Raw genomic sequence first — 26,556 nt, 5'->3', positions numbered from 1 at the left:
CGGCACGCTTATAGTGACTTTGGTATTTTTATAAGAACAGCATGCACTTTCGTCCAGAACAGTGACATTTGGTGCAGTGGAACTGCTGATGATGGTCAGAACCAAACTCCTCAAATCTGAACGGCACGCTTATAGTGACTTTGCCATTTTTATAAGAACAGCATGTACTTACGTCCAGAACAGTGACATTTGGTGCAGTGGAACTGCTGATGATAGTCAGAACCGAACTCCTCAAATCTGAACGGCACACTCATAGTGACTTTGGTATTTTTGCAAGAAAAGCATGCATTTAAGTTCAGAACAGTGACATTTATTTAGTTATGTTTGTTAAGCATATTGAGTTTTCAAGTTTCAAGTCAAAGTTTGTCAAGCTTCGATTTCTTATAATATAATCGGATTCATGAGGAATTGAGGAAACTCGGTTTTTTTTTCTTAAAAATTATTATAAGAATAGCATGCATTTAAGTTCAGAACAGTGACATTTATTTAGTTATGTTTGTTAAGAATATTGAGTTTTCAAGTCAAATTTTGTCAAGCTTCGATTTCTTATAATCGGATTCATGAGGGATTGAGGAAACTCCTCAAACCTTAACGGTATACGTATATTTATTTGTGTTGCCATCAAATAATTAAAGCATTAAAAGCAGTTTAAAAAAATACCTACACATTTCTACATAATCCAATATTCGCAAGTAGCTTTCACCAGAACCCCAAAGGCGGCGGTTTTTTAACCGCCTTCCAAATCTCAAAGGAAGGGGTTCTCAATTCGTCTGTATTTTTTATTTTTTTTTTAATGTTTGTTCCTCGATATCTCTGTCGTTACTGGACCGATTTTGAAAAATTTTTTTTTGATTGAATGTATATGCATACAGATTGGTCCCATTTTTCTCAGAACCCGGTCGGATCTGAGTGGTCAGAAGAACCCAGAAGATCAGCACTGTGAGAAATCGAGGAACTCGGCCTCACAAATCTGAAAGGCATAACTTATTAAATAATAATAATAATAACTCCTCAAATCTGAAAGGCATACATATGGTGATTTTTGTGTTTTTAAAGGAACAGTATGCATTTACGTACGGAACAGTGACATTTGGTCCAGTGGAACTCCTGATGATGGTCAGAATGGAACTCCTCAAATCTGAACGGCACACTTATAGTGACTTTGGTATTTTTATAAGAACAGCATGCACTTACGTCCAGAACAGTGACATTTGGTGCAGTGGAACTGCTAATGATGGTCAGAACGGAACTCCTCAAATCTGAACGGCACACTTATAGTGCGACTTTGGTATTTTTATAAGAACAGCATGCACTTACGTCCAGAACAGTGACATTTGGTGCAGTGGAACTGCTGATGAAGAGTGAGCCGCCCCTGGTTAGAGTTCCGTTCTGATAATCATTCTCATCTGTAAGTACTTCAGAATCATCCAAATTTCAAAATTGGTTCAGAAATGACGGAGATATCGAATAACTAACATTATAAAATATACAGACGAATTGATAACATAATCCAACATTTGAAAGTATTTATCACCAGAACCCCAAAGGAAGGCTGTTTTTTTTTCTTAAAAATTATTTTTCTTAAAAATTATAAGTAAATCAACATTTTACCAAACTTCTAAAATTCGTGTTAAAATTGTATCTGTAGGGTAGTAGTATCTGTAGGTACATATTAGGTACCATCATTTTAATGTCTGTAACGTTTTATGCAGGGTGTAAACCTAATAAGGGCGAATCTCTGTGGTGAGTACAGGATACAAGAAATGTAATTAGATAAATTTTACTTAAAATTAAAATAATTTTTATATGCTTACAAAATAATTCGACTCGCAATGTAATGCAAACAAACACGCGTTGAACGCTCGTTGACAATTGTCAGGACTGTCATCGCAACCACGTTTGCAGTAACATTTCTGATGGACATTTTTAAAAAATTCATTATGGGGTGAAAATTAAATTAAGGGTAACTCAAAAACACCTCTCAATTAATGGCAACACTAATGAATTATATGCCTGGTTTTATTTATCGCCAATAAATATTCTAGAACATTCTTTGACGACCGGTCTGGCTCAGTCGGTAGTGACGCTGCCTTTTAAGCCACCCTGGGTTCGAATCCCGGTAAGGCCATTTATTTGTGTGATGAGCACAGATTGTTCCTGAGTCATGGATGTTTTCTGTGTATATAATTATGTATTTATCTATTTAAGTATGTATATCGTCGCTTAGCACCCATAGTACAAGCTTTGCTTAATTTGGGGCTAAGTTGATCTGTGTAAGGTGTCCCCAATATTTATTTATTTATTTAAGGTGTCCCCAATGAGCAGTTCCCGAATACTCCATTAAAAAAATCACATCATAGCGTGAAAGACGACAAACAGACAAATTTTAATTGATAACATTTTGGATTTACCAACATTTAGTAATATAAGCCGACTTTACTAGAGAAACTTAATAACGAAATCAAACTTACTAAAATCAATCTCAATTCATCAAAAAAATCTTGGTAACAAAATAGGAATAGTAAAAACAAATTTAACTTTTTTCTTGATTTTTATACAAACTTTTCGAGAACTGCTGCAATATTTATTTATTTATTTATTCTTACACAGGTTGACTACATCGGACACACAATCCACCAAGTTTATTACGGATTGTAACGTATCATCATCATGTTTTAAAGCCCGGAATACGCCCCGTCTCAATTTCCTCTCCGGTGCTATGTGATTCGTAGCACGTCCCCGCTACGTCCCGCCGCTACGCAAAAGGCTACTACGCAGTTGCTACGGTTATGTAAGCGAGCGTCTAGTCTTTTGTTTTCAGACAACGGCGCAACGAATATGGCTTGTTAGTAAATAATTCCCCTTATTCATAAAAAAATACTGAATTAGTTAAAAAAGCGTTTTGTCCCTGTCTGTCACGTTGAGGTATGTACCTATTTGTGAGAAAGGGAGAAAACACTTTTAACTAATGATGTTCAGTAACTTTTGTTATTAATAAGTGGGTTAGAATCTGCAATGTTTAGAAACTTGTAAGATGTATATCGCCCACAAAGATAGGTAGATTGGTTTTAACCCTTCTGAATGCCGCACCTTGAACCTTGTCGATTGTATGTACAAAAATTGATATTGAGCTGTACTTGCATGCTTCATTCACGTATTTGGCGGTCAAAAAGATAAATTTAGCAAAAAAAAATTATTATGAGATCACTTCAATCCAATATTTCTAATCCTAACTGAACAAATAAATACCGCTCAATCTTCTTTTCAAATATTGTCAAAAAAACTTGGTTTACTTAAGTTATTTAGTTACAAAAATATAAGAATCATTTATATCATGTTTCGTAATGTTTGTATTAAATTGTAGATTAAAAAATAAATTATTTATATGCGTATTAAATTTTCACACTGTATATTCCCATACTCTAGATCTAAACCAAGTTGAAACACAGAACGCGTAGAAAACAAGGCAATTTCATTAGCTTACGAGGGCCATTTTTTCAAAGTTGTCCACCCCACTTTTTTTTTGGATTTGGAAATTTTTATGTGGTTTCCACTCAGAATCGCGAGCTCTTTCAATTCTAATAGGAGAAAAAAAGTGTCCCAAGGTTTTTTCCCATTCCGTTACCATTTTTCCATACATTTTGTATGGCGGTAACGGAATGGAAGGTTCGAAAAAAAGTATGGAAATCTTGGGACATTTTTTTTCTCCTATTAGGATCGAAAGAGCTCGCGATTCTGAGTATTAATCGCGTAAAAAATACCCATGTTACAAAAAAGTGGGGTGGACAACTTTAAAAAAAATGGCCCACGTATTGATTTGGCTCTAGTTTTAGCCTTGAACAGACTCCAAATATCCAAGCCAGCTTAATGCTTTCGTAACCTAAGCTTGTATCTCATGGTACCTAGCCAACGTCACAATCGCTTACGCTCTTAAGCGTGTCGTAGGTGGCTCCCCCTATCGCTCTTCTGTAGTCACGCGACAGAGTCAGACCACCAGTATGAATGGCCACTCCGTGTTTGGTTACAGCGAGGATGATTTATTTATTTAATCAAAAAGTAACACAGCATTACAGTTTCCACCAAGGCACTGTGAAACTACAAAATACAAAACATGACTCACAAAAAAAAATACAAAATGCATACAAAAAATAAACAAATTAAACATTAGATTTGGGCGACGACGTAACAGCGTGGCTCCGTTGCGTCGTCTGACTCGGCGTAGGATTCGGCAGGTTGACCCGGAACCGCCGAAATACCACACCCTTCGGCTTTATATAGGACCAGCTTTTGCCCGCGGCTTCGCTCGCATTAGAAAGAGACAAAAAGTAGCCTATATCACTCTCCATCCCTTCAACTATCTCCACTTAAAAAATCACGACAATTCGTCGCTCCGTTTTGCCGTGAAGAACGGACAAACAGACACACACACTTTCCCATTTATAATATTAGTATGGATTAGTATGGATTTACAATCCTCATTCTAGGAATCGTAGTACCTCATTTTTTTAGCGCCACCTATTAAATACTATCATAACTACACTGATGATACCTACAAATTTATTTATTTTCAAAATGTGTGTTGACGTGATATCATGATATTAAAATAAATAAATATGTCATTTTGTTCTTATAAAAAATAAAAACACGCAAAAATATTTGGGGAAAATATGATTCGGCCACTTCCAGGCTGCGAACAGCGCCATCCAGTTTTAAGCCTCAAAGGCCCATACATTTCAAGGGTACGCCGACGCAAAAACGAAGGGGTGTTATAAGTTTGACGTGTCTGTCTGTCTGTCTGTCTGTCTGTCTGTCTGTCTGTCTGTCTGTCTGTCTGTCTGTTTGTCTGTCTGTCTGTGTGTGTGTCTGTCTGTGGCATCGTAGCTCCCGAACGGATGATTCGATTTAGATTTTGATTTTTTTGTCTGAAAGCTGAATTAGTCGGGAGTGTTCTTAGCCATGTTTCATGAAAATCGGTCGGTATGTCGGGGTATGGGGTTTTTTTCAAAAAAAAATTTTTTTTTTAGTTTATTCAGAAACCAAACAGTCACATAAATACATTATATATTGGCAATACAAAAATGTACTGCAAGAAAGGAAAGTAGCTACAAAAGACCTGGAGGTTCATAATTGTACATACTAAATAATGTTCACTTAATAAAAATATTATTATAAATTTTAATTTTGTGGTTATTTGTATGGGCTTTGTCAGTCCTGTATTATATCGTTCTTGTTGTTACTTTGGCTACGTCGGGCTTTCTAGGTCACAATGGATCTTTGTTCCGTCTTCTGTTCATTTATGAAACCATAAAGTAAAAAAGTTTTTAGATTTTATTTAGCGCTTGTAAGACTTTATATTATACAAAAGGATATTTTTGTGTTGAATAGGTCAAACTTAAACTTGGGGGAGGCTTGTACAGTTGACTACAAAGAGATGTATCCACTCTTTCACCTTATTGCATTGTAATAAGGTGAAAAATTTTGAAAAAAACCCCATACCCCGACATACCTACCGACCGATTTTCATGAAACATGGCTAAGAACACTCCCGACTAACTCAGCTTTCAGACAAAAAAATCAAAATCTAAATCGAATCATCCGTTCGGGAGCTACGATGCCACAGACAGACACACACACAGACAGACAGACAAACAGACAGACAGACAGACAGACGGACAGACAGACAGACACGTCAAACTTATAACACCCCTTCGTTTTTGCGTCGGGGGTTAAAAAGCGTACCCTTGAAATGTATGGGCCTTTGAGGCTTAAAACTGGATGGCGCTGTTCGCAGCCTGGAAGTGGCCACAATCATATTTTCCCCAAATATTTTTGCGTGTTTTTATTTTTTATAAGAACAAAATGACATATTTATTTATTTTAATATCATGATATCACGTCAACACACATTTTGAAAATAAATAAATTTGTAGGTATCATCAGTGTAGTTATGATAGTATTTAATAGGTGGCGCTAAAAAAATGAGGTACTACGATTCCTAGAATGAGGATTGTAAATCCATACTAATCCATACTAATATTATAAATGGGAAAGTGTGTGTGTCTGTTTGTCCGTTCTTCACGGCAAAACGGAGCGACGAATTGTCGTGATTTTTTAAGTGGAGATAGTTGAAGGGATGGAGAGTGACATAGGCTACTTTTTGTCTCTTTCTAATGCGAGCGAAGCCGCGGGCAAAAGCTGGTCCTATATAAATCATCCTTGCTGTAACCAAACACGGAGTGGCCATTCATACTGGTGGTCTGACTCTGTCGCGTGACTACAGAAGAGCGATAGGGGGAGCCACCTACGGCACGCTTAAGAGCGTAAGCGATTGTGACGTTGGCTAGGTACCATGAGATACAAGCTTAGGTTACGAAAGCATTAAGCTGGCTTGGATATTTGGAGTCTGTTCAAGGCTAAAACTAGAGCCAAATCAATACAGTAAGCTAATGACATTGCCTTGTTTTCTACGCGTTCTGTGTTTCAACTTGGTTTAGATCTAGAGTATGGGAATATACAGTGTGGAAATTTAATACGCGAATAAAAATAATTTATTTTTTGATCTGCAATTTAAAACAAACATTACGAAACATGATATAAATGATTCTTATATTTTTGTAACTAAATAACTTAAGTGAAACCAAGTTTTTTTGACAATATTTGAAAATAAGAATAAGCGGTATTTATTTGTTCAGTTAGGATTAGAAATATTGGATTGAAGTGATCTCATAATATTTTTTTTTTGCTAAAGGACCATGGGCAGAAATGTCCCCACCCACCAACAGAAATGAAACATGTCTCATTTAATAGATCTTAGCAACTTGATGATTTTTAGGGTTCCGTACCAAAAAGGTACAACAGGAACCCTTATGGTGCGACTCTGTCCGTCTGTCTGTCCGTCTGTCACATTCCTAAATATCTCGAGAACTACTAATGCTATCAACTTGAAATTTGGAATAGTTGTGAACATTGTAAACCTCTACAAATAGAAAGTATAATTTTTTTAAATATATTAATTTTAATTGTATAAAATGGCCAAAATGAAAGGGGGGCAAACTGTAAATTTCAAGTTACTAGGTCAAGTGGGGTATCGTTGGAAAGAGCTCAAATTGAACGTAAATAAACTATTTTTTATAATTTTTTTGTTGTGTAAAAAAAAAGAATTTTGAAGGAAAATGTAAAAAAAAAATACCGTTTCCCCCCCCTTATCTCCGAAGTTTACCAACGAAAAATTATGAAAATTTTAGTAAACATTGGTTTTATGCTATATATTACAGGAAAAATATAATCGTGTTTGTATTTTGAATACTTTTTTTTTAATTCACAAAAAACTTTTCAGATTTTCACCTTCAATTTACCCACCCTTGCGGATGTATATCGTACCTAAAATTAATACGAGATGTTACGTAAACCATCTTCTGTCCAATTAAGTAAAAACTGTTTAAATCGGTTAACATTATAAAGAATTATCCCTGAAAAACCAGGTCGCGCAAATTAGTTAGCAAATTGACCGGGAGATGGCGCTATACACAATAATACTCATTAGTGCCTATACTTTTGTCTTCTAGTCAAGTCATTAGAGTTATATGAAAATATGAGATTATTTTTACTAGGTAGTTTGAAAGAAAGTTTGTACGGAACCCTCGGTGGGCGAGTCCGACTCGCACCTGGCCGGTTTTTAGGGTTCCGTAGTCAACTAGGAACCCTTATAGTTTCGCCATGTCTGTCTGTCCGTCCGTCCGTCCGTCCGTCCGTCCGTCCGTCCGTCCGCGGATAATCTCAGTAACCGTTAGCACTAGAAAGCTGAAATTTGGTACCAATATGTACATTAATCACGCCAACAAAGTGCAAAAATAAAAAATGGAAAAAAATGTTTTATTAGGGTACCCCCCCTACATGTAAAGTGGGGGCATTCCAACCCCAACGTGTGATATATTGTTGGGTAGGTATTTAAAAATGAATAAGGGTTTACTAAGATCGTTTTTTGATAATATTAATATTTTCGGAAATAATCGCTCCTAAAGGAAAAAAAAGTGCGTCCCCCCCCCTCTAACTTTTGAACCATATGTTTAAAAAATATGAAAAAAATCACAAAAGTAGAACTTTATAAATACTTTCTAGGAAAATTGTTTTGAACTTGATAGGTTCAGTAGTTTTTGAGAAAAATACGGAAAACTACGGAACCCTACACTGAGCGTGGCCCGACACGCTCTTGGCCGGTTTTTTTACTATGACGAGGATCGCCATATGTATGGGGTTGGAAAACCGTGTTTTGTTTTTACATATTTTTTGCTCATTTCATTGAAAGTTTTTGTTTTTTTATTATACTAGTTGATTGATAAACAAGCATGCGGGGCTGCGTGATGTAAACAGTCACCGCAGCCTATAGACGGATGTAACAACTCATGGTTATCACGTACGCGTTACCGACCATGTGACGTAAAGATCTTATGCCACAATACCCAATAATTGCACTGCCATGTCTCACCCTTCAAACCGGAACACCGCCGCAATATGTAAAAACAAAACACGCTTTTCCAAGAAAACCCCATACATAGGGCGATTCTCGTCATACTAAAAAATCATCAGTTTGCCAAGATCTATTAAATGAGACATGTTTCATTTCTGTTGGTGGGTGGGGACAGTGCCCATACAAATTTGCCCATGGTCCTTTATCTTTTTGACCGCCAAATACGTGAGTTAGTCGGGAGTGTTCTTAGCCATGTTTCATGAAAATCGGTCGGTATGTCGGGGTATGGGGTATTTTTCAAAAAAAATTTTTTTTTTTAGTTTATTCAGAAACCAAACAGTCACATAAATACATTATATATTGGCAATACAAAAATGTACTGCAAGAAAGGAAAGTAGCTACAAAAGACCTGGAGGTTCATAATTGTACATACTAAATAATGTTCACTTAATAAAAATATTATTATAAATTTTAATTTTGTGGTTATTTGTATGGGCTTTGTCAGTCCTGTATTATATCGTTCTTGTTGTTACTTTGGCTAGGTCGGGCTTTCTAGGTCACAATGGATTTTTGTTCCGTCTTCTGTTCATTTATGAAACCATAAAGTAAAAAAGTTTTTAGATTTTATTTAGCGCTTGTAAGACTTTATATTCAATAGGATATTTTTGTGTTGAATAGGTCAAACTTAAAGTTGGGGGAGGCTTGTACACTGAGAGAAATTTGCATTGTGAATTTAACAAGTTCGACTTGTTGCGATTTATCCGTTTGAATCAGCCAAACGTATGTTTAAAACAATATGTGTCAGGTTGTTTTTATAAAATCGACTTGTTGATTCAAATATAGGTATATTGCCGATTCAAATGACAAGTAGCTTGTTGTTTGAACCAAAGAGCACGTAGGCGCTATTTTAACCAAAAAACTTGTTGAATGAACATGAAAACTGGTTGTATTTTCTCTTAGTGTACAGTCGACTACAAAGAGATGTATCCACTCTTTCACCTTATTGCATTATTGTAATAAGGTGAAAAAATGGATACATCTCTTTGTAGTCGACTGTACATACAGGATGGTTCAGGAGACGTGATCAGATTTACCAGATTCAAATCGTATTGTTTTGTTGCCTTACCTAAGTACAAGTAGCTGACCTTACTGAAGACGTCATTTTATACCTATTGATTTTGTTAAACATAAATTGGATTATAATAAATTTTTCACCACACCAACTGGCAAAGGCTTACTTTGCTATTCGAAAACAGATAGCAAAATTGCATTTTATCCACAAGAGTTTCATACAAATTTTAACTTGATGTCTTAAACTGGCTGGTAGAATTTACCTATAAATGATGATTTTAAATCATAAATATTGAATAAATTGATGGATCTGATTTAGTTTCATGTTTTATAGTCAGTATTTTGTTCGTGTTGGTGTGGTGAAAAATTTTGTGTTTCACTCAGCGGCAAAGTTTGTTTAAGCTTCGTGCCTTGGAACTCTCGCAACTCTTAAGATTCCACTTTTTGAACCACTCGCTACGCTCGCGGTTCAATATTGGAATCTTTCGCTTGCTCGGGTATCAATATTGGCACGTGCGGTTAAACAACAACTTTGCCCCTTGTAAAACAAATAACTATTGTATAGTGCCGTGAGTAGGTACGCATATTTTGTTATCATTATCTGTGTATGTGTATGTTCATGTGCTCCCCTACCCCTTTATGGGATACAGGCGTGATTGTATGTATGTATGTATTATCTGTGAGCAAGGGCGACGTATTGAAATTGGATTGGAATTGAATTACACCAAAATTGCTAGATCGATAAATGTCGATAGATACAGCCATAGAGTAGACCAAGCTATCACTGCATTCTATTTGCTATGACAAAAGGAGGTAATAGTTATTTGTTTCTACAAGGTGGCAAAGTGGTTCAAAAAGTGGAATCTTGAGCGTTGCGAGGGTTTCAAGACACGAAGGTTAAACAAACATTGCCACCGAGTGAAACACAAATTTTTCACCACACCAACACGAACAAAAAACTGACTATAAAACATAATACTAAATCAAATCTATCAATATAATCAATGTTTTTGATTCAAAATCATTATTTATAGGTAAATTCTACCAGCCAGCTTAAGACATCAAGTTAAAATTTGTATGAAATTACTTTGCTCTCTTGTGGATAAAATGCAATTTTGCTATCCGTTTTCGAATAGCAAAGTAAGCCTTTATCAATTGGTGAGGTGAAAAGTCATTTATTTATTTATCGTATGGCATTTAAGACAAGTCATCGTTTACAAAACAAGATGTATATGAAAAAACCTTTTAATATGACGTGTTAATAATAAAATTATTATATGATAGTTACATAATTCCCACTTAAACCTGTTCAAGTCTGTGCAAAGTAAACTTACTTAATAATATCAATAACGATTTACTTAAGTATTTTATACGCAGTTTAAATTCCTAAATTCACACAAGTAAAGGTACGCAAAAGCTATTATGTGTGATAGGACAAAGTTCACAATCATTAAACATGATTGATGACTTCCGCCTATGCGTACATTAGTTCGTAGATTCTTGAACTATTATGTGCCTATACCACGAGCTCTGCTTTTGACAATAGTACGTTACTCAAATGCGTTATCGTCACAGAAAATAACATTTTCCCCTCACTAGCTCGGAAACACGTGTTTTATCCTTTAATGCCAGCGGGTAAAAACGCATTATATCCACTAGTGGGTAAAATAATTTGACCTTGAATATCAGTCAAATTAACTGCTTTAAAATTGATAAAAGTAGGCGAATCTAGTAATGAAGATGATTTACCACCTGTGGAACTACTGGAAGCAGTGATAAACGCATTTGTTGCGTTGTATGTAGTTTTCTCGCTATAGTGAGGGGAAAAGTTTTGTGGTACACACGGGTGCAAATGTATTTTACTTCTCGCGTGTATTCAAAAACTCGCTAAGTTCGGATTCTATTCTCGAAGCACTCGCTTGGCTCGTGGTTCAACTTTGCAACTTTCACTTGCTCGTTTTTCAATTCCACACTCGCCGTTAAAATACAACTTTGCCCCCTTGTATAACAAATAACTATTATTGTATGAACAAACGAAGGGCGCAACAAATGCAAACGGTTACTTTACAGGAAGTTAAAATTACATACATTTTCCGAGAAGTTTTTGCTATCGCGTAACGTATTCTTAAACGTCATAACTCAATTAAGAGGTTCAGTTTATCGCCCTCATCTACCTAATTTCGCCAAACACTCAACATTAACGTCACAAATCGCGTTTTTGCATGTTATAGACGCGATTGCCCAGCCGTCGCCGTCGCGGGCCGTCGCTTACGCAAGACGCTCCCATATGAAGACAGCGGTTTGATCGCATCGCGTCGCATCGCGTCGCTTAAAATTCGCATGTTCATCGCTAGTTCGTCGCGTCGCATCGCCGTCGCGTTCCGTCGCCCACCTAAGACACGTCCATAGAGAGCGAAGGTTTGATTTCGTCGCATCGCATCGCATCGCGTCGCCGTCGCGAGTTCATCGCGAGTTCGTCGCTCACGCAAGACACTACGTCACCGAACAGTCAATCGTTGACGCTACGTGAGGTTCGAAACGCAGTCTGTCTCTGCCGCGTCACTACAGAAAAGCGGGAGAGCTAGCTACGACACGCTTACGAAGCATTAAGCGATGTGACGTTAGCTAGGTGCCCTGAAATATTGATCGCGTGCTGGTAATAAGTTACCGCGTTGAATGACACCTTTTAATGACTTAATGGCGTTTTCGGAAGGAAAAGTTCAACAATTTTATATTTACACGACTTCTTTTTATGGCGACGGAATATTACGTACTAATAGCTAACACGTTCATAAAACTATTTTTAATAAAAATGCTAAATAATCAAACGATTACTCACTCGTTAACATTTGTGAGTGTTCACGAGAAAACGTCCCACTTTGTCGATTGTTATAAAGCCGCTTTGTCAGTTTATTCATATAAAGATACAAGTAAATCACGCCTTAATGGTAACCGACAAAAAAATGGGATGTTTTACTAAACACACTCACATTTGTGTTTCGGTTTAGTAAAGTAAGCCGAATGCCACTCTGATATCAAATTTTTCCTTATAAGAAATGTTGTTTTGTGAATTATTGTTAAATGCTGGAACTTTCTTAATTAGTTAGATAACGCTTTTAATAGCGGCGTTAGTTGCCTTAAATTTTAGGGTTTCGTACCAAAAAGGTACAAAAGGAACCCGTGTGGTGCGACTCTGTCCATCTCTCTGTCAAATTTTTAAATATCTCGAGAACTTCTTTTGCCTATCGATTCGAAATTTTGGAATAATTATGAACATTGTTAACCTGTACAAAATGAAAGTGTTATTTTTAATAAGCTATTGATTAATAGATCCGAACTGTATCTACATAGTATGGATTTTCCGGTCTATTTCAAGTGATCAATGTTATCGATAAGTGCGCGAGTGGCTATCCATCAATACATCAAGCTAAACCAAACTGTCAGGCGAGATGTATAGCGCACTAATGGATTCTCTAGTAATGTGTACACACTTACCGAATACTCACTACAACGTAGGTACTAAGCTAAATACAATTAAATTAAAAACGAATAAAATTTCAAGTCTGCTACCTTAAGTTGACCCCCATGAAACTTTTTGTACTCCTCCAGCATAAAAAAGTATATGTTAAAAATGTTAGTTTTTATTTTCATAGAACGTGCATGGAAAACGTTAAATTTACCTCGGTTTGCGGCTTTTATAGGCGGAGTTTTTGGACCCATACAAGCTTTTGAAATGGAATCGATTGTTAAAATATCAAAAATATAAACTTTGTCAAAATTAGCAGTATTCTTGTTGTATTCTATATAATTATGTACCTATATGAATCTGCGCTTGGTATCTCGAAAGAAAATCCACCTATATAATTTGTTTTATAGGTACATATTTACATAATAAATAAGTTGGTTTATGTATAATTCTAAAAAAAAACTATTTTTGTTTCAGACTTTGCCAGCAACTCGGAAGAAAAAGTTATCAAAATTCTGCCTCTTCCGATATTACTCTTTTCTCATCAGTGTCAGTGTCAGAATCACAATAACATCAAAGATGATAGACGATAATTGAGCAAAATCAGCCGCGTAACCTTTTCATTTTCGTAACAACTGTGAAAGTGCCACGCTCGTAACCATGGAGAGGATTCATTAGCGTTGTGAGCTAGCAAGCTCCCCCACCCCGCTCAACCCATCAATGCTAAACTACAGACTAGTTTCAACACATTTCTTGAAGCAGCCGTAAATCGTATAAACCAAATAAAACATTGACTGTTTGTGCCGTACCAATATGTGCCGTGACCGAGACATGTCGGTGCAAAGGAGTGACATCATCAAATAGACTCCACCTTCTAGACTAGTAGTAAATTAAGTGTCGAGTTTCCGTCAAAACGGCGCGGGTTTCCGCCATACCGTTTCGTTTTGTTTTTTTCTGTTTATTTTATATCAAAGGATAAGCAATAGCCCGGTGGTTGAGTTTGGTTTTGAATTACTGGACGGGGTTCAGCCCGAAGGGGCCCCAAGCGACCTGGCCAGCCGCAGTCGGGACAACATTTCCAGGATATTGGACTCCATAGTTGGTGCCGCTAGATACTGCATTGTAAGTAAACCTAAACAGTTTTTATTTTTATGTGACAGTAATTTTGGTGCGTCAAGTTTGAGACATGAAGCTATCTCATAAACATAATTCGTAATGGTTTTGAGCGCGCTTTTCATAAATTTAGAGCTATTTTAAATGCCCCAGAAGTTTACTGTGAGTAAGAATATTTGAGCTAGATTTCGTGCTTTATCGTTCGCGCTAGTCGAATGATTCCCGAAGACTAAATGTTACCGTGCAGGTATTGTAGGTACCTACTGTTCGCGACAAGCCGATTTGGCATTCGAGACGCCAGACGACTGACTGGGTGTAAGTTATATAACTTTATTTCCAGCATGCCGTTCTGGTTGGCTTATAAAGATAACAAAACTTTTTCCCGTACGAAATATACCCACCAAAGTCATGGTCTATATTTGTACCTTTTCGTTTGACATAAAAGTTAAATAGATTATTAGATGACCTCGATCATAGGAAGGTAGAATATAAGGTAGAATAAGGTAGAATTTTTAAATTGAAATAGGATCTTTCTCGGCAGTTGCGACACAACGAGTTTAAATTCACACAGTTTTCGCTTGTGGTGTGATTCGTGCAAAATAAATGGTTCCTACTATGTAGGGCTCATCCATTAGTTACGTCACACCAATTTCATGATTTTTTGACCCCTCCGTCCCCCCTTATTACACGTCGTCTCACTAAACTACACGTGACGTCACATTCAGATTCTTAGTTTAGGAAGCTAAAAATCACAAAACACTTTGAAAGTAACTTTTCATTTGGATTGTTTAAAGTTATTTATTAAGTCAACAAACATTCACTATTCTTCCTCACGCACTCTTTCATATGTTGTTTTTTTTTTTAACGTTTTGCAAATATTTTGTGTGTGACTCACAAACAAGTCACATTTTGTGGACCCCCTCCCCTGTCTAGGTGTGATGTAATTAGTGGATGAGCCTCTACTGTATTCTTTTTGTAGTTTTATTTTAAGATAGTTACCTACATACAGTTCCGCTCCATTATTACTGTGTGTAGGATATTGACTATAATATAAAACGACACACGACGATGTATTCATTACCCATTAGTGTGTGTGTCGACATTTGCCTTGAAGGATCATACAGTAGTTTATTTAGACTGGTTTATTTCAATTTAATTCAGCACTTGCTACAAATGGCAGTGGCATATTAATATATTATTAGTAAAAGCATGACAGTAGCGTAGTGGGTTTCCATTTTAATAAATACGTTGCATCGATGTTTAATTTGATTAAGTGAAGAAGAGATAGCAAATAAATTAAATGGATAATTTTAATATTTCAACGAGGACCTGATTGAAATGGAACTGCCAGTTGGGTATTCATTAATTTTCATCACACCCGCACTTTAAATGTGCTATTGCACGCAGGCGGAGCATGAGTTATAGAAAAATTGTTCTCCCAAGGGAATAATGAAATTTCTTGTACCGTACTTAACTTTTTTACATCTATTTACATATTTTTAACATTGCGAGTGTGATGAAAAACATTGTGTGTAACTCGGGGAGTATGAATATTACTAACTTGAGTCTTTAAATCGCTTCGGCAAGCCGTCACGATATATATACTCTCGTTAGTAATGTTCAACTTCCTCCCCTTCTTGCACAATGTACTATAATCTCTACTCGGGATCGTTCTTTAAATACACCCCGAAGTATAATAAGAATCAAGTCTCTTTTTGATATTTAACAAATTTTTGCCTGGCTTCTAAAAGGCACATTGATAAAGTCCTTTATAGAAGATATTCACTTTTTGAATTTCATGCATTGTTCTAGTTACAGCATGCAAAGTTCAGACTACATTGTACCGCGGTTAACAATATCAATATAATTTTACGGCAAGCCAGTTCGAGTTGTCGCAAACAGTACCTGCGTTATGTACGAGTAGGTATATAGAGAAAATATATATGTTGCACTAGATCCATACATGGTTTAATTTCAGAATCCTCACATAACGGCCTTTGGAAATTGGGGATTTTATTTCGAGTAAAGTTTTAAGTCAGAAGCGAACATGGTACAATTGGAAATACTGCAGGTACTTTTAAATTCATAGGTGATGGGGCTTCACATTGTGATATCATTATGTAGAACGTAGTGAACCTATTCTATTTACCAATGATAGCTTTATATTCGCTTCTATTTTATCATAATTGGTATGGGAAAAGTTTCTAAAAAAATTGCCAGTAAAGTAGATTAAATATGTTGGATATATGATTTTATTTAGTGCGATACTTTTCCTGTAACCATTTCTTTCCAACGGAAACCTTTATGCGTAGGTACGTAACAGAGCCGTTATTTGATGAAAATGCTTTTTAATCAGATTAACTGTAGTTTTTAACGTTGCTTTAACACGTTACGTATGCATCTAAGTAAGTTATATTAGACATATACCTACTTACGTATAATTATGTATATTACCTTTATAGTGATATTAACACCATATCCCAAGCATATAACACCTGTTCATTCACGAATCTGAATCCCATTTAAAGCCGCAAATACAATATATCAGCTTATCCCACCTCGAGTTTCACATTTGGGCACATTACACCAATACATTGTAACAACTGGTAGGGTTACGGGCACGAAAGCGAGTGCTCGAGCGAGCGGCCCGTTGTTATAACTGGGCCCGGGTGGCGTGCGCAGTGCTGCGAGCGGGAGCGTGAGCGGGAGCGAGCGCGGACCGCGGACGAGATGGCAGCGCCCGAGTGCGAGCGGGAGGCGCGCAAGCGGCGCGAGCGACGCGACTCTGGCTGCGCGCACGAGCGGAAAGAGCGGCGGCCGCACAGCGAGGAGCGAGCGCCGCCACCGCCGCCTCCTCCACCACTACACGACCATAACCGTCTTGAGGTTAGTTTTAATAATACTTACCTAAGTAGTATTATAAGGTACTCGCGCCTAAGATCCGTTTCTTAAGTTTGCTTTATATATAGATACATTAGGGTCTACATAGAATCGAATTAACTTATTGGGTCGACGTTCGATACTACTATCTATAATATGTAATTATAGATAGTACTATAAACAAGTCAGTAAGATTATGTTCATGTTAAAAAATATCGATAGATCATTTGAGGCGCAGTAACTTATTCTTTATTTTACAATTAACATTGAGGAAACCAATTCCTTCCATCTTAAAGATTTGTGATCCAGCTGTGAGCTTATTTAAAACATTATGATATGAAAACACAATGAAACCCCATACCACCATTAACGTCTCGTAATACATACTGCATATTCATTGGCGCTAAAAAAGCCACTAAACAACAGTCGTGCATCGACACACGTAAGACGCTAGTGTTGTTTAGTAGCGTAGTTTGACTCTATTCCATTTATTAACTATAAGCACTCGTGTATAGTCGGAGCGTCGAGCGGAGCGGTTATCGCGCGCCCGCCGCCCGCAGTTCGGCGGCAAGCGGCGGCGCGCGCCGGCCCGCCAGCACAAGCAACCCAAGGAGAACGAGCTCGATGACGTGCGGACAGCCACCCCGCCGCACTTGGACTACACCCTGCTGCAGAAACCACAACGTATGTAATAGCACATGTATAAACCAAGTACTCGAGTGTAGGAGCGTCGAGCGGAGCGGTTATCACGCGCCCGCCGCCCGCTGTTCGGCGGCAAGCGGCGGCACGCGCCCGCCCGCTGGCACAAGCAACCCAAGGAGAACGGGCTCGATGACGTGCGGACCGCCACTCCGCCGCACTTGGATTACACCCTGCTGCAGAAACCACAACGTATGTCAATGTTTCCGTCTAACGGCTCAGCCACGACATTGGTCTAAGCGCGACAGCGGTGAGCGGCAACCATACTTTGGAGCGAGACACAGCGATGGGACTTTTCATTCGCACGTATGGCTGCCGCTCACCGCTGTCGCGCTTAGACCAATGTCGTGGCTGAGCCGTAAATAGTCCGAAAAAATTAAGTTTAATGAAAGATTTTTAAGAATCTGTTACATTCAGTTCTCAATCTGTAACTTCGCCTGTCGATTTCTAACCATAAGCAATGGATGATCATCATTATCTTTCTCGCGTTTTGTCGGCTTTTTACCATGGCTCATGAGAGCTTGGGGTTCTCATCCCTACAAATTTAGTGCGTTGTGTGACCACACTAATATAGCTTTAGAAAACAATTGTCATGTGACCCTGACCTTCTAAATCGAAGGAGAAAACATACTTACCCACTTCCAACCGAAAACATTATTCTTTTTTGTGCATTCAATGCACACTATTTTTTTTTAATAGCTACTGCTGGACAAGGCACCTAAAGGCCCCTAGATTTCCAATTAATTTCCTCTAAGAAAATGTACACCTACCTATATATACCTACTCGTACTAATGAATAGTTGGAATGTTCTAGTATGCGAGGAACCAGAGACCTTAGACGCCAGTGCCTTCGGTGCGTCGGCGGCAGAGGACGCGGCGGCAGCCGAGCGGATGCGTCGGGATGAGCGCATCGTGGCGCCACACTCGCGCCGCGATCAGCCAGCGCCTGACCGCCGCCTTGACAAGATCACCAAGAAGGTATGGTGGCCGAGGTGGCTAATAGACGGCAGCCAGAGACCCCTGATAATTAAAGATGAAGGTTTATTTCCAAGTTGAAAATCAATTAAAGGTACCTAATAATTAATGCAACAACAGTAAAAGCGACGAAGTTCGCTGGAGGGCGTCGTTAATTTTAATAGTTAGACGTTTATAAAAAGGTACCTATTGTCTAACCGCTGCTGGCAAAATATAATGGCGACAGAGGAGCTGACCTTAGTTAATTTTATCGTTTTTGAATAATTATGAACAGTTCTATTATTAAAGAGACTGAAATTTTTTGAGGCGAGAGTTGAGGGAATGGTGTTAACCCATGGTTATAGATTTTCAAACCTTTAGGTGGAACAAGTCACTTCCCTGGGGACTGGGGACTTCCCTGGGGACTTTTCTCCTCAAAAAGTGCAGGTCCATAATTTGTACTAGAAAACCAAAATAATCACTCACGTTGCACCTTAAATTTCAGATCAGCGTGCTCAAAAAGAACATCACGAAGCACGAGATAGAGTACGAAGCGAAGCACGGCTTCGCCATCACGCCGGGCGAGCGCATCACCGACGTGCAACTCACGCGCATGTACGAGACCCTGCGGCGGCTTCAGGTGACGCATCGCTACTTCTTTATAGCCTATGTGTGTGTCCCTGTTAGATGATGTGATATTATGTTTTGTTATCTTGTCCACGTGGCGAAACCAGGTGAGGTCGAGCAGCTTTGCTTACCTGCAGGGTTAGCACATAATTGCCGCGAGAGGAGGTATGTCGCCGTGAGATAGACTACCCGTCCTTATGTCATTGATACAGTTAGAAGAAGACGTGTGATCTATCTCGTGGCGACATATTCTCGCGGTAATCCTGTGCTAAACCTACTGGGGTAACCAACTGAGGGAAGTCTGGCTGGAAGGCCTAATACCAAATTACAGACGGATCGACGAGGCCCAGATAGAGCTACGCGATCTTCAAGCGGCTAAATAGCGTCGGATCGGGCATGACGTGGGAAAATCTAGTGTCGTGGCGTGTGTCAAGAGATGGCAGTCTTGCACTGTGACTACACATTTTATTTTGACAGTAATTCATTAATTCTCTTTATGCTTGATCCTCCTGGATAATACTAAGTATCTACTCCATTATTTTTGCTTCAGGCGGAGAAGCGGTGCATCAAAGCCGACCCGGTGGAGTACGCCCTCAAACTACAGGCCGCGAAACAGCAGAAAGAGAGAGACGACAAGCTAGACGCAGCACTGAAGAGTGAGAAAGCTATGACTGAGGTTGTGAAGGATATTGAGGAGGTGATCTATTTGACAGCTTTGAAATATGTCTTTGATATGCAATACATTACTAGGTTTAGTATTGATTGAAGAAGGAAGAAGAATTTGATGTGAATTTGACGAGATGAATATCAATATAGGTAATTATATTACGATCATAAATGGATCCACCATCAGTATGAAAAATGCAGCTATATAAGCTACAAATCCATCTCACTTATTTATATTTGAGGACTCTGATTAGAGTACGCACAAACGGGAGTGTGGTAGGGAAAGCGGATAAGCGGATGTCATTCCAGATCCAAAGTAGAACCCAAGTCGTGAAGTTCTTCCACCTTATATGAAAAACCGTAGCCAAACACTAATGACATCGAATTCTTATGACTCTTGTGATTTTCATATGTATGTAAACAAAATATCCTTTTTACAGTGGTTAGAAGGATGCCGCCAAGCAGCCGGACGGCTCACCAGCGTCGAGAATACCTGGACGAGCGCGCAGTTAGCGGCCGAGAAGTCCTGCGTGCAGCGAGCACTGCTGCGACTCGAGGCGGCACGCGGCCGGCCGCCAGCGCATTCCGCGGAACGCGGCGCCGCTAGGCATCTTTACGAGAGATATAGGGCTGTCAAGAGGGCGCTGGCGTCTTCTAGACCTGACGCGGTAAGTAACTAGTCTTATTTTCTGGGAACCTATTATATTGACCTAATTTCTGGTCAAATAAAAATACATCAGAATTCATGGATAAGAGCCTAGATAGCGGCCGAGGCAATATAGGGCTGCCAAGAGGGCGCCGGTTCTTCGAGACCTGATGCGGGAAGTGATTAGTCCCATTTTAGCAACAATTCTCTCTTTTCGGCCTTTTATTTCTAGTAGGTCCAAGTCATTTTTTTTCTCATAATAATGGCAACCGCGTGTTGTTTCCCAGGTCGGTGGGACGAATGGGGAGTTGGCGACAATACACGAGCACGAGGCGATGCTGTTCAACACCAGCGTGGACAGCTCCAGCGACAGTCAAGAGAAACCTTCCGACTCTTCACAGGTATTAGGGCTTTATATAATGGCTTGAGGAGTAGGTACCTCGGTGTTCCTGGGGCCCTCCCATTATAGCTAGGAGACGGCGAGGGGGGTTTAAGTGGGCAAATCAAGGGTCTCATCAACCAAAGGACTCCCACATAACCCTCACAGGCCCGTCCTAGCAACTGGGTGGAGTGAGTGGTGTGCTTATTGCGTTTCCCCTAAAAAAGGTAGTGTCTGCACCCACCCGGAGCAAGCGCGTGGTGTCATGTCAAAACCCGACTGATTCCACCAAATTGCTACTTACAGGAGACAACAGAGACGCCTCTCCAGTCGCCCCCCACTCGCGATGTTGAAGAGCCCCCCTCCTCCACATCATCAGCCAAATCTGGCACCACCAGCGAGGAGGCCACGCCCTGCAACGAGGGCCTGCACTGTCTCGGCCTCGAAGACCTGGCCAGGGCTCTTGGAGAGGCGAAACTGCAGAAATGTGTAAGTTATAATAAGTATTAGATTTAATAGTATTTTATGCAACTGGTGGTTAAAAGAGGTCAAAAAAGGCGAGTGGCGTGGGTAACAATTTGAGGCGAAGCCGAAAATTGTTAATAAAGACGCCACGAACATTTTTTGACTCAGTTAAACACCGTTGCATACAATACTTTTTCTACGACCAAGCACTTTGAAAGAAAATTATAAATTCAACAAATACCTACCTTCAGTCATCTTATAGCTATCTAGTGGACCACACCACCTACCATTTTGAATATGCAGTTTGAGTGCAAACATGAAAATAAAACTGTCTATGGTATGGTTCTCTGAATACTGGCCACTAAGACGAATTGAGCCGCATCGAATCGAGTTCTCATACATTTGAATTCGATTTCATACAATATTTTAATTTTCTACGATGAAGTGAGTGGTTTGTTAAGTTGGTAGCAATGTTTTATAGAACTTTAACAGCTATTTCGTGCTACTGCTACTAAATGTTTTCCGGGTATAGACTAGATAGACTTGTCCTGACATCTTTTATGTAGGGTTTTAAAGATCTATGCACGACCTTGTAACTCACGAATAACAGTACGGGAGTAGAAAAAATATGTTAAGCGCGTTACTCACGTATTAAATTCCATATAACGCTCGACATGTTTCGATCGAGTAGCGAATAGCAACCCCGCCTTTACTGGTAGAATGCGCGGCGCAAACATATTTTAAATATTAGGGGGGAGTTTTATAGTTAAAAGTATTCAGATTCGAAAATATTCAGTTTACATATTTCATGATGGGAGAGTATTTGAATATTATTTAAATGTGACGTTTTCAATCAATCCATTATCAGTTAGAGCTGTTATTGCCAAAAAGTTTAGGTTCTTTTTGTTTCTTTTCAGGATTTAATAATTAATTTGAACCGATAACCACATTTGATTTTATGTGAACGGTGTGAACGGTAACATTCTTAATGACATGATTGACGATCTGCCTGACTTAGTTTGAAACCGACAGCCCCGGGTCGAAATCCTGGTATAAGGGCATTTATTTGTGTGACGAGCACGAATATTTGTTCCTGAGTCAAGGGTGTCTGCTATGTATTTAAATATTAATATACCTGTTATCTCGCAATCATTCATATATTTATATGAAACGCAGGTACAGTAAACGGCCATAAAGAATGCACAGTATCGGTTTTTCGTCTTCGTAGAGCGTTGTCTCTAGAGATGCAACGAATAGTTGTTTGGCCGGATACCGGATACCGAATATTCGGCCCAACCATCGGCCGATTATTCGGTATCCGGCCGCCGAATATTCGGACAGCAGAATTTTACCTACAATACCTACAATTTAAGCGGGGAGCGGGCGCGTCGTGCAGGTTTTGACTTGTTTCGTAGTGAACTTCGCGCGGAGTTCGTTTTTGTTTAAATGTTTTTTTTTAATAATAAAGGGCTAAAATTATAAGTATTATGACCGTAACTGTTTTTTTTTACATTTAATTTGTTTACCCCAAAATCAGTCAATCAAAAATAGCACATCCGGTATCCGGCCGGATAGTACGTCACTATCCGGTATCCGGCCGAATAGGCCGGATACCGAATAGTAACCGAATATTCGGTGCATCTCTAGTTGTCTCTTTCTTGCTTATGTGACGTTAATTGTCTCTTTCCAAAGACCGACGTGCATTCTTTATGGCCGTTTACTATGTTATACTTTTATATTTGTAGCCACAATGCAAGTGTTACTGGGCTTTCTGAAGGACGTTAATATTTATCTATTTAATTTTCCTTCATATTTATTTTTCATTTGCAAACATTGGTATAAAACTTTAATATTTTATCTTTCAGGTACTACGCAGAAGCATAAAAGAGTACGAAATAAGCTTCGAACTCCAAAACAGTAGGAAGGTTCAGCGGGATGACAAGAAAGGCCGCGAAGAAGAATATCTCCGATATAAAGCAGTGAAGGCAAGAATCAAACTGCTTAATGCCCTCATTAATAAACAAAAGACTTTGAACTTTTAGCTGAAATGGGAATGCTATAAGTGAAATGCTTTGTATTGCAAAGAAGATTGCAAAAGAGTTTACGACTCAACAACGGTTGGCCGCTCTAAGGGTATGCGGGGAACAGTAGGATTCCTACTCGAAGAGAACGTAAAAGAAGAGAGTATTTTCATGAAGGATAACCTGAAGTGAATTATTATGATGGATATCCTGGAGAGAGTTGTTATGACGAGCAATGTTGAAGGTGCCAGAACTCATGGCTCTCCCGACACTTAGTGAGATGGCACATGTACGTAATGAAATGTTGGGCTCAAACCTTTGCGCCTAAAAATGCAGAAAAGAAAACTGTGGAGGAACCTGGTATTCAACTCATGGAAATGATATAATTGGCAAGCTACTCTTGAAAACTTAGTAACGGATAGTAACTTATCTTATAAGGAACGAAAATATTTGTTCTATCAGCCAGATTAATTTCTTTCAGAACAAGGGACTGTGAATATGTATCATCAACAACCAGGCAAATGTCCCAATTTTGTTATAATTCTATTTATAATAAACCTTACTTATTTAAAACTAAAAACTCTCTAAATTACTTTTTCCGTGGAGAGACCCCAATGGGGCATCTCTTGTTGTGCTATTCGAAAGTTTTTTTAACCTCAAAGGGAACTTTTCTTACAAGCCAAGGAGGAGAATTTATTGGCCATAACAACATACCTAAGTAATTTGGAATGTGACTTTGAAACACGTCGTTTTATACCTACTAAAGTGCACGCTAATATGACTACAAAATTTGCTTATTCATTTGATACCTTAGAGTACAATAATTGTTAGCAAATTTTGCGATATCTTTTTTGATACTTTGTAGAAATGTCATTATTAGGACAAGTACCTATAATAAATAAAGTGGATCAAGGAATTGTGTAGTCCAAAGGGCGAATAAGTATTGTGTAAAGTGCTTCCCTTGATCGATGAAATCTGATGCAAAAATATTTGTAGAACGTACGAAAATTAAGTACCTTGAAGTTATTGTACATCAAATAATTGGAGACACAAATCTTAATAAAGGTCAATCTTAATTCATAGGTAAGTTGGTTTGAATTCTTTGAGTGCCGTTACCTGCTTAGGTGCGTTCTCTATTCGTGGTCACTTTCCTCTTAAAAAAGGAAATGTTTATAATAGGGTAACGCTACGAACGAACTAAAGGTCTCAGTCTTTTACTCTAAGGGCCACTTGCACCAACGAAAATGGAGGGGTAACCCGAGGGTTAACCCACCATTTTATATGGAATTTGACAGTTGACAGCCCACTAACCACAGAACTTAATTTAGATAGAAGAAACAAATTCATATATTTGTATAGGGGCCGAGCGTGTCAAATTTTGTACTGAAGTTGATTCTTGCCTGTAATTTTAAATATGTCTCAGGCTCTTGATTGTTCATAATTTTTGTGTTGTTGCAATTGAATATCACGTAACGAGGCATTTTTTATGTTTTGGTTGACTTCAACTTACAAAAATTGACGCCCGAAAGCTGCAAGCTGCGAGTAAAGACGGACAACTCAGTGGATTTCACTGAGTTCATTTGACACGCTAAGTAGATACGTTTGCTTGATCTATGGTATATATGACATCTGTGCCACTAACCCTGAGTTAAGTGGTTGGTGCAAGTGGGTCTAAGGGGGATATATTTCCCATATACGGCATTTCAAACGCAACTCAAGTTCTATTTTCAATGACTCACCATGACATTTGACTGTCATCTTTGAACTATTTTTAGGTCTATGACCAGAATGTTGAACTATGCGTTACAATCATCCATTAATGTACTCGTACTACCTACATAACCTGATAATATATCACCGAGCGTCGAGTAAAATTTTTATAACATTTCGACAAATGTATTCTTTGTAAAATACTTATAAATGCTGTTGTTATTAGAAATTATATGAAGTGTAAATAATAGATATATAGGTAACTTACGTTTACGAATCGCATGTAATACAAGATTGCTCTGTGTTCTACAATGATTACGAAACGCATCCGTGAGTTTTCTTTGAACTAGTACAACTTGTGCTGAACTGAATGGTTGAAAGCTGTCGGTTTACGACCAGTGGCCTATTTCACAATAGTGACTGTCGCCCGACAGTGACACTTCGCCGTTCATTGCTTGTTCAATAAGGAAATATTGAATACTGAGTAACAATGTTGCTAATCAACCCAGAAATGGGCACAGAATTGTCAATGTCACTGTGTAGTGAAATAGCCCAAGTTACATATGTATCATAATGTGGGCTATCAGAAGAAACTTTTGATATACTTATCTATTTGTTCGTCTAGAATAATGGACAAACCTTTAGCTGTGACATCAGAGTAAAGGTAAAACGGGTTCTGAATTTTTGAATTGGGTAAATAAATAATGCTAGTCCTAGTACTAAGTATATATTTAAAAATCCCTGTCTATATATTTACATAAGGGAAGTTCGGTTGCCATGATTTAGGCTGCTAGTTTGTTTTGAATCTTCTTTTAAAGAGGAACTTACATAGATTCGCTAATAATTAAATTATTGAAAGTAATAAAGATATTGTCTAGTGATAAGCTACTTACCTGTGATTTTTATTATTATGTAATGTTCTTGTAAGACAAGAATGTCTTTGATTAGATGTTTTTATTTTATTGTTATTATACGTCCGATGATTTCATTTAATGTCGTTTTGACCTGTTTGTGTTGTATTTATAAATATTGTCGATTTTTATGTGTCAAAAGTGACCTGAATGATATGTGTTAGAGGTGTTAAACTAGTGCACCTTCTTTGTGTTGTTTCAAAAAATCTTATAGTCAGGTCAGAAATTAAAAAAAGGATTTTATACAGGAAAACTCACTTTTTATGGTAAAAATAACATTAACATGTATCCGGACTGCAATTTTATACATTTAAAGATATTATTATAAAATGATGTGTAGCTTGTGGTAGATACCTTCAAGGTATCGAGGTACCAGTAAAATTTGTACATAAATACATATCTTTATAAAAATGACGGTAAAACATCACATTTTTCTGTAAGTCGTTTAATGGGAAACGAAATATGTTAAGTTTATTGTATA

At 38.2% G+C, this 26,556-nt stretch overlaps 1 protein-coding gene across 4 annotated transcripts in view; it reads left to right on the top strand.

The window, feature by feature from the left end:
• LOC125226598 (protein FAM13A) overlaps positions 1-24,761 on the top strand; it is a 29,828-nt gene extending 5,067 nt beyond the window's left edge. The window contains exons 2-12 of one of the 4 annotated variants that reach the window (XM_048130607.1): positions 13,482-14,126; positions 16,096-16,188; positions 16,800-17,003; positions 17,513-17,681; positions 18,511-18,674; positions 19,156-19,290; positions 19,828-19,974; positions 20,384-20,611; positions 20,877-20,990; positions 21,275-21,457; positions 23,299-24,761. In XM_048130607.1, the coding sequence (XP_047986564.1) occupies positions 16,165-16,188; positions 16,800-17,003; positions 17,513-17,681; positions 18,511-18,674; positions 19,156-19,290; positions 19,828-19,974; positions 20,384-20,611; positions 20,877-20,990; positions 21,275-21,457; positions 23,299-23,475 (1,545 nt within the window). In that variant the 5' untranslated portion in view covers positions 13,482-14,126; positions 16,096-16,164 and the 3' untranslated portion in view covers positions 23,476-24,761. Of the gene's footprint in view, positions 1-13,481; positions 14,127-16,095; positions 16,189-16,727; positions 17,004-17,512; positions 17,682-18,510; positions 18,675-19,155; positions 19,291-19,827; positions 19,975-20,383; positions 20,612-20,876; positions 20,991-21,274; positions 21,458-23,298 lie in introns of all 4 variants that reach the window. The other 3 variants (XM_048130606.1, XM_048130609.1, XM_048130608.1) reach the window with 3 other exon arrangements.
• The last annotated feature ends 1,795 nt before the right edge of the window (positions 24,762-26,556 follow it).

This window comes from Leguminivora glycinivorella, chromosome 5 (genome assembly GCF_023078275.1).
Source record: "Leguminivora glycinivorella isolate SPB_JAAS2020 chromosome 5, LegGlyc_1.1, whole genome shotgun sequence".
In the NCBI taxonomy this organism is placed as follows: domain Eukaryota; kingdom Metazoa; phylum Arthropoda; class Insecta; order Lepidoptera; family Tortricidae; genus Leguminivora; species Leguminivora glycinivorella.
This window is presented reverse-complemented; position numbering and strand designations above follow the sequence as displayed.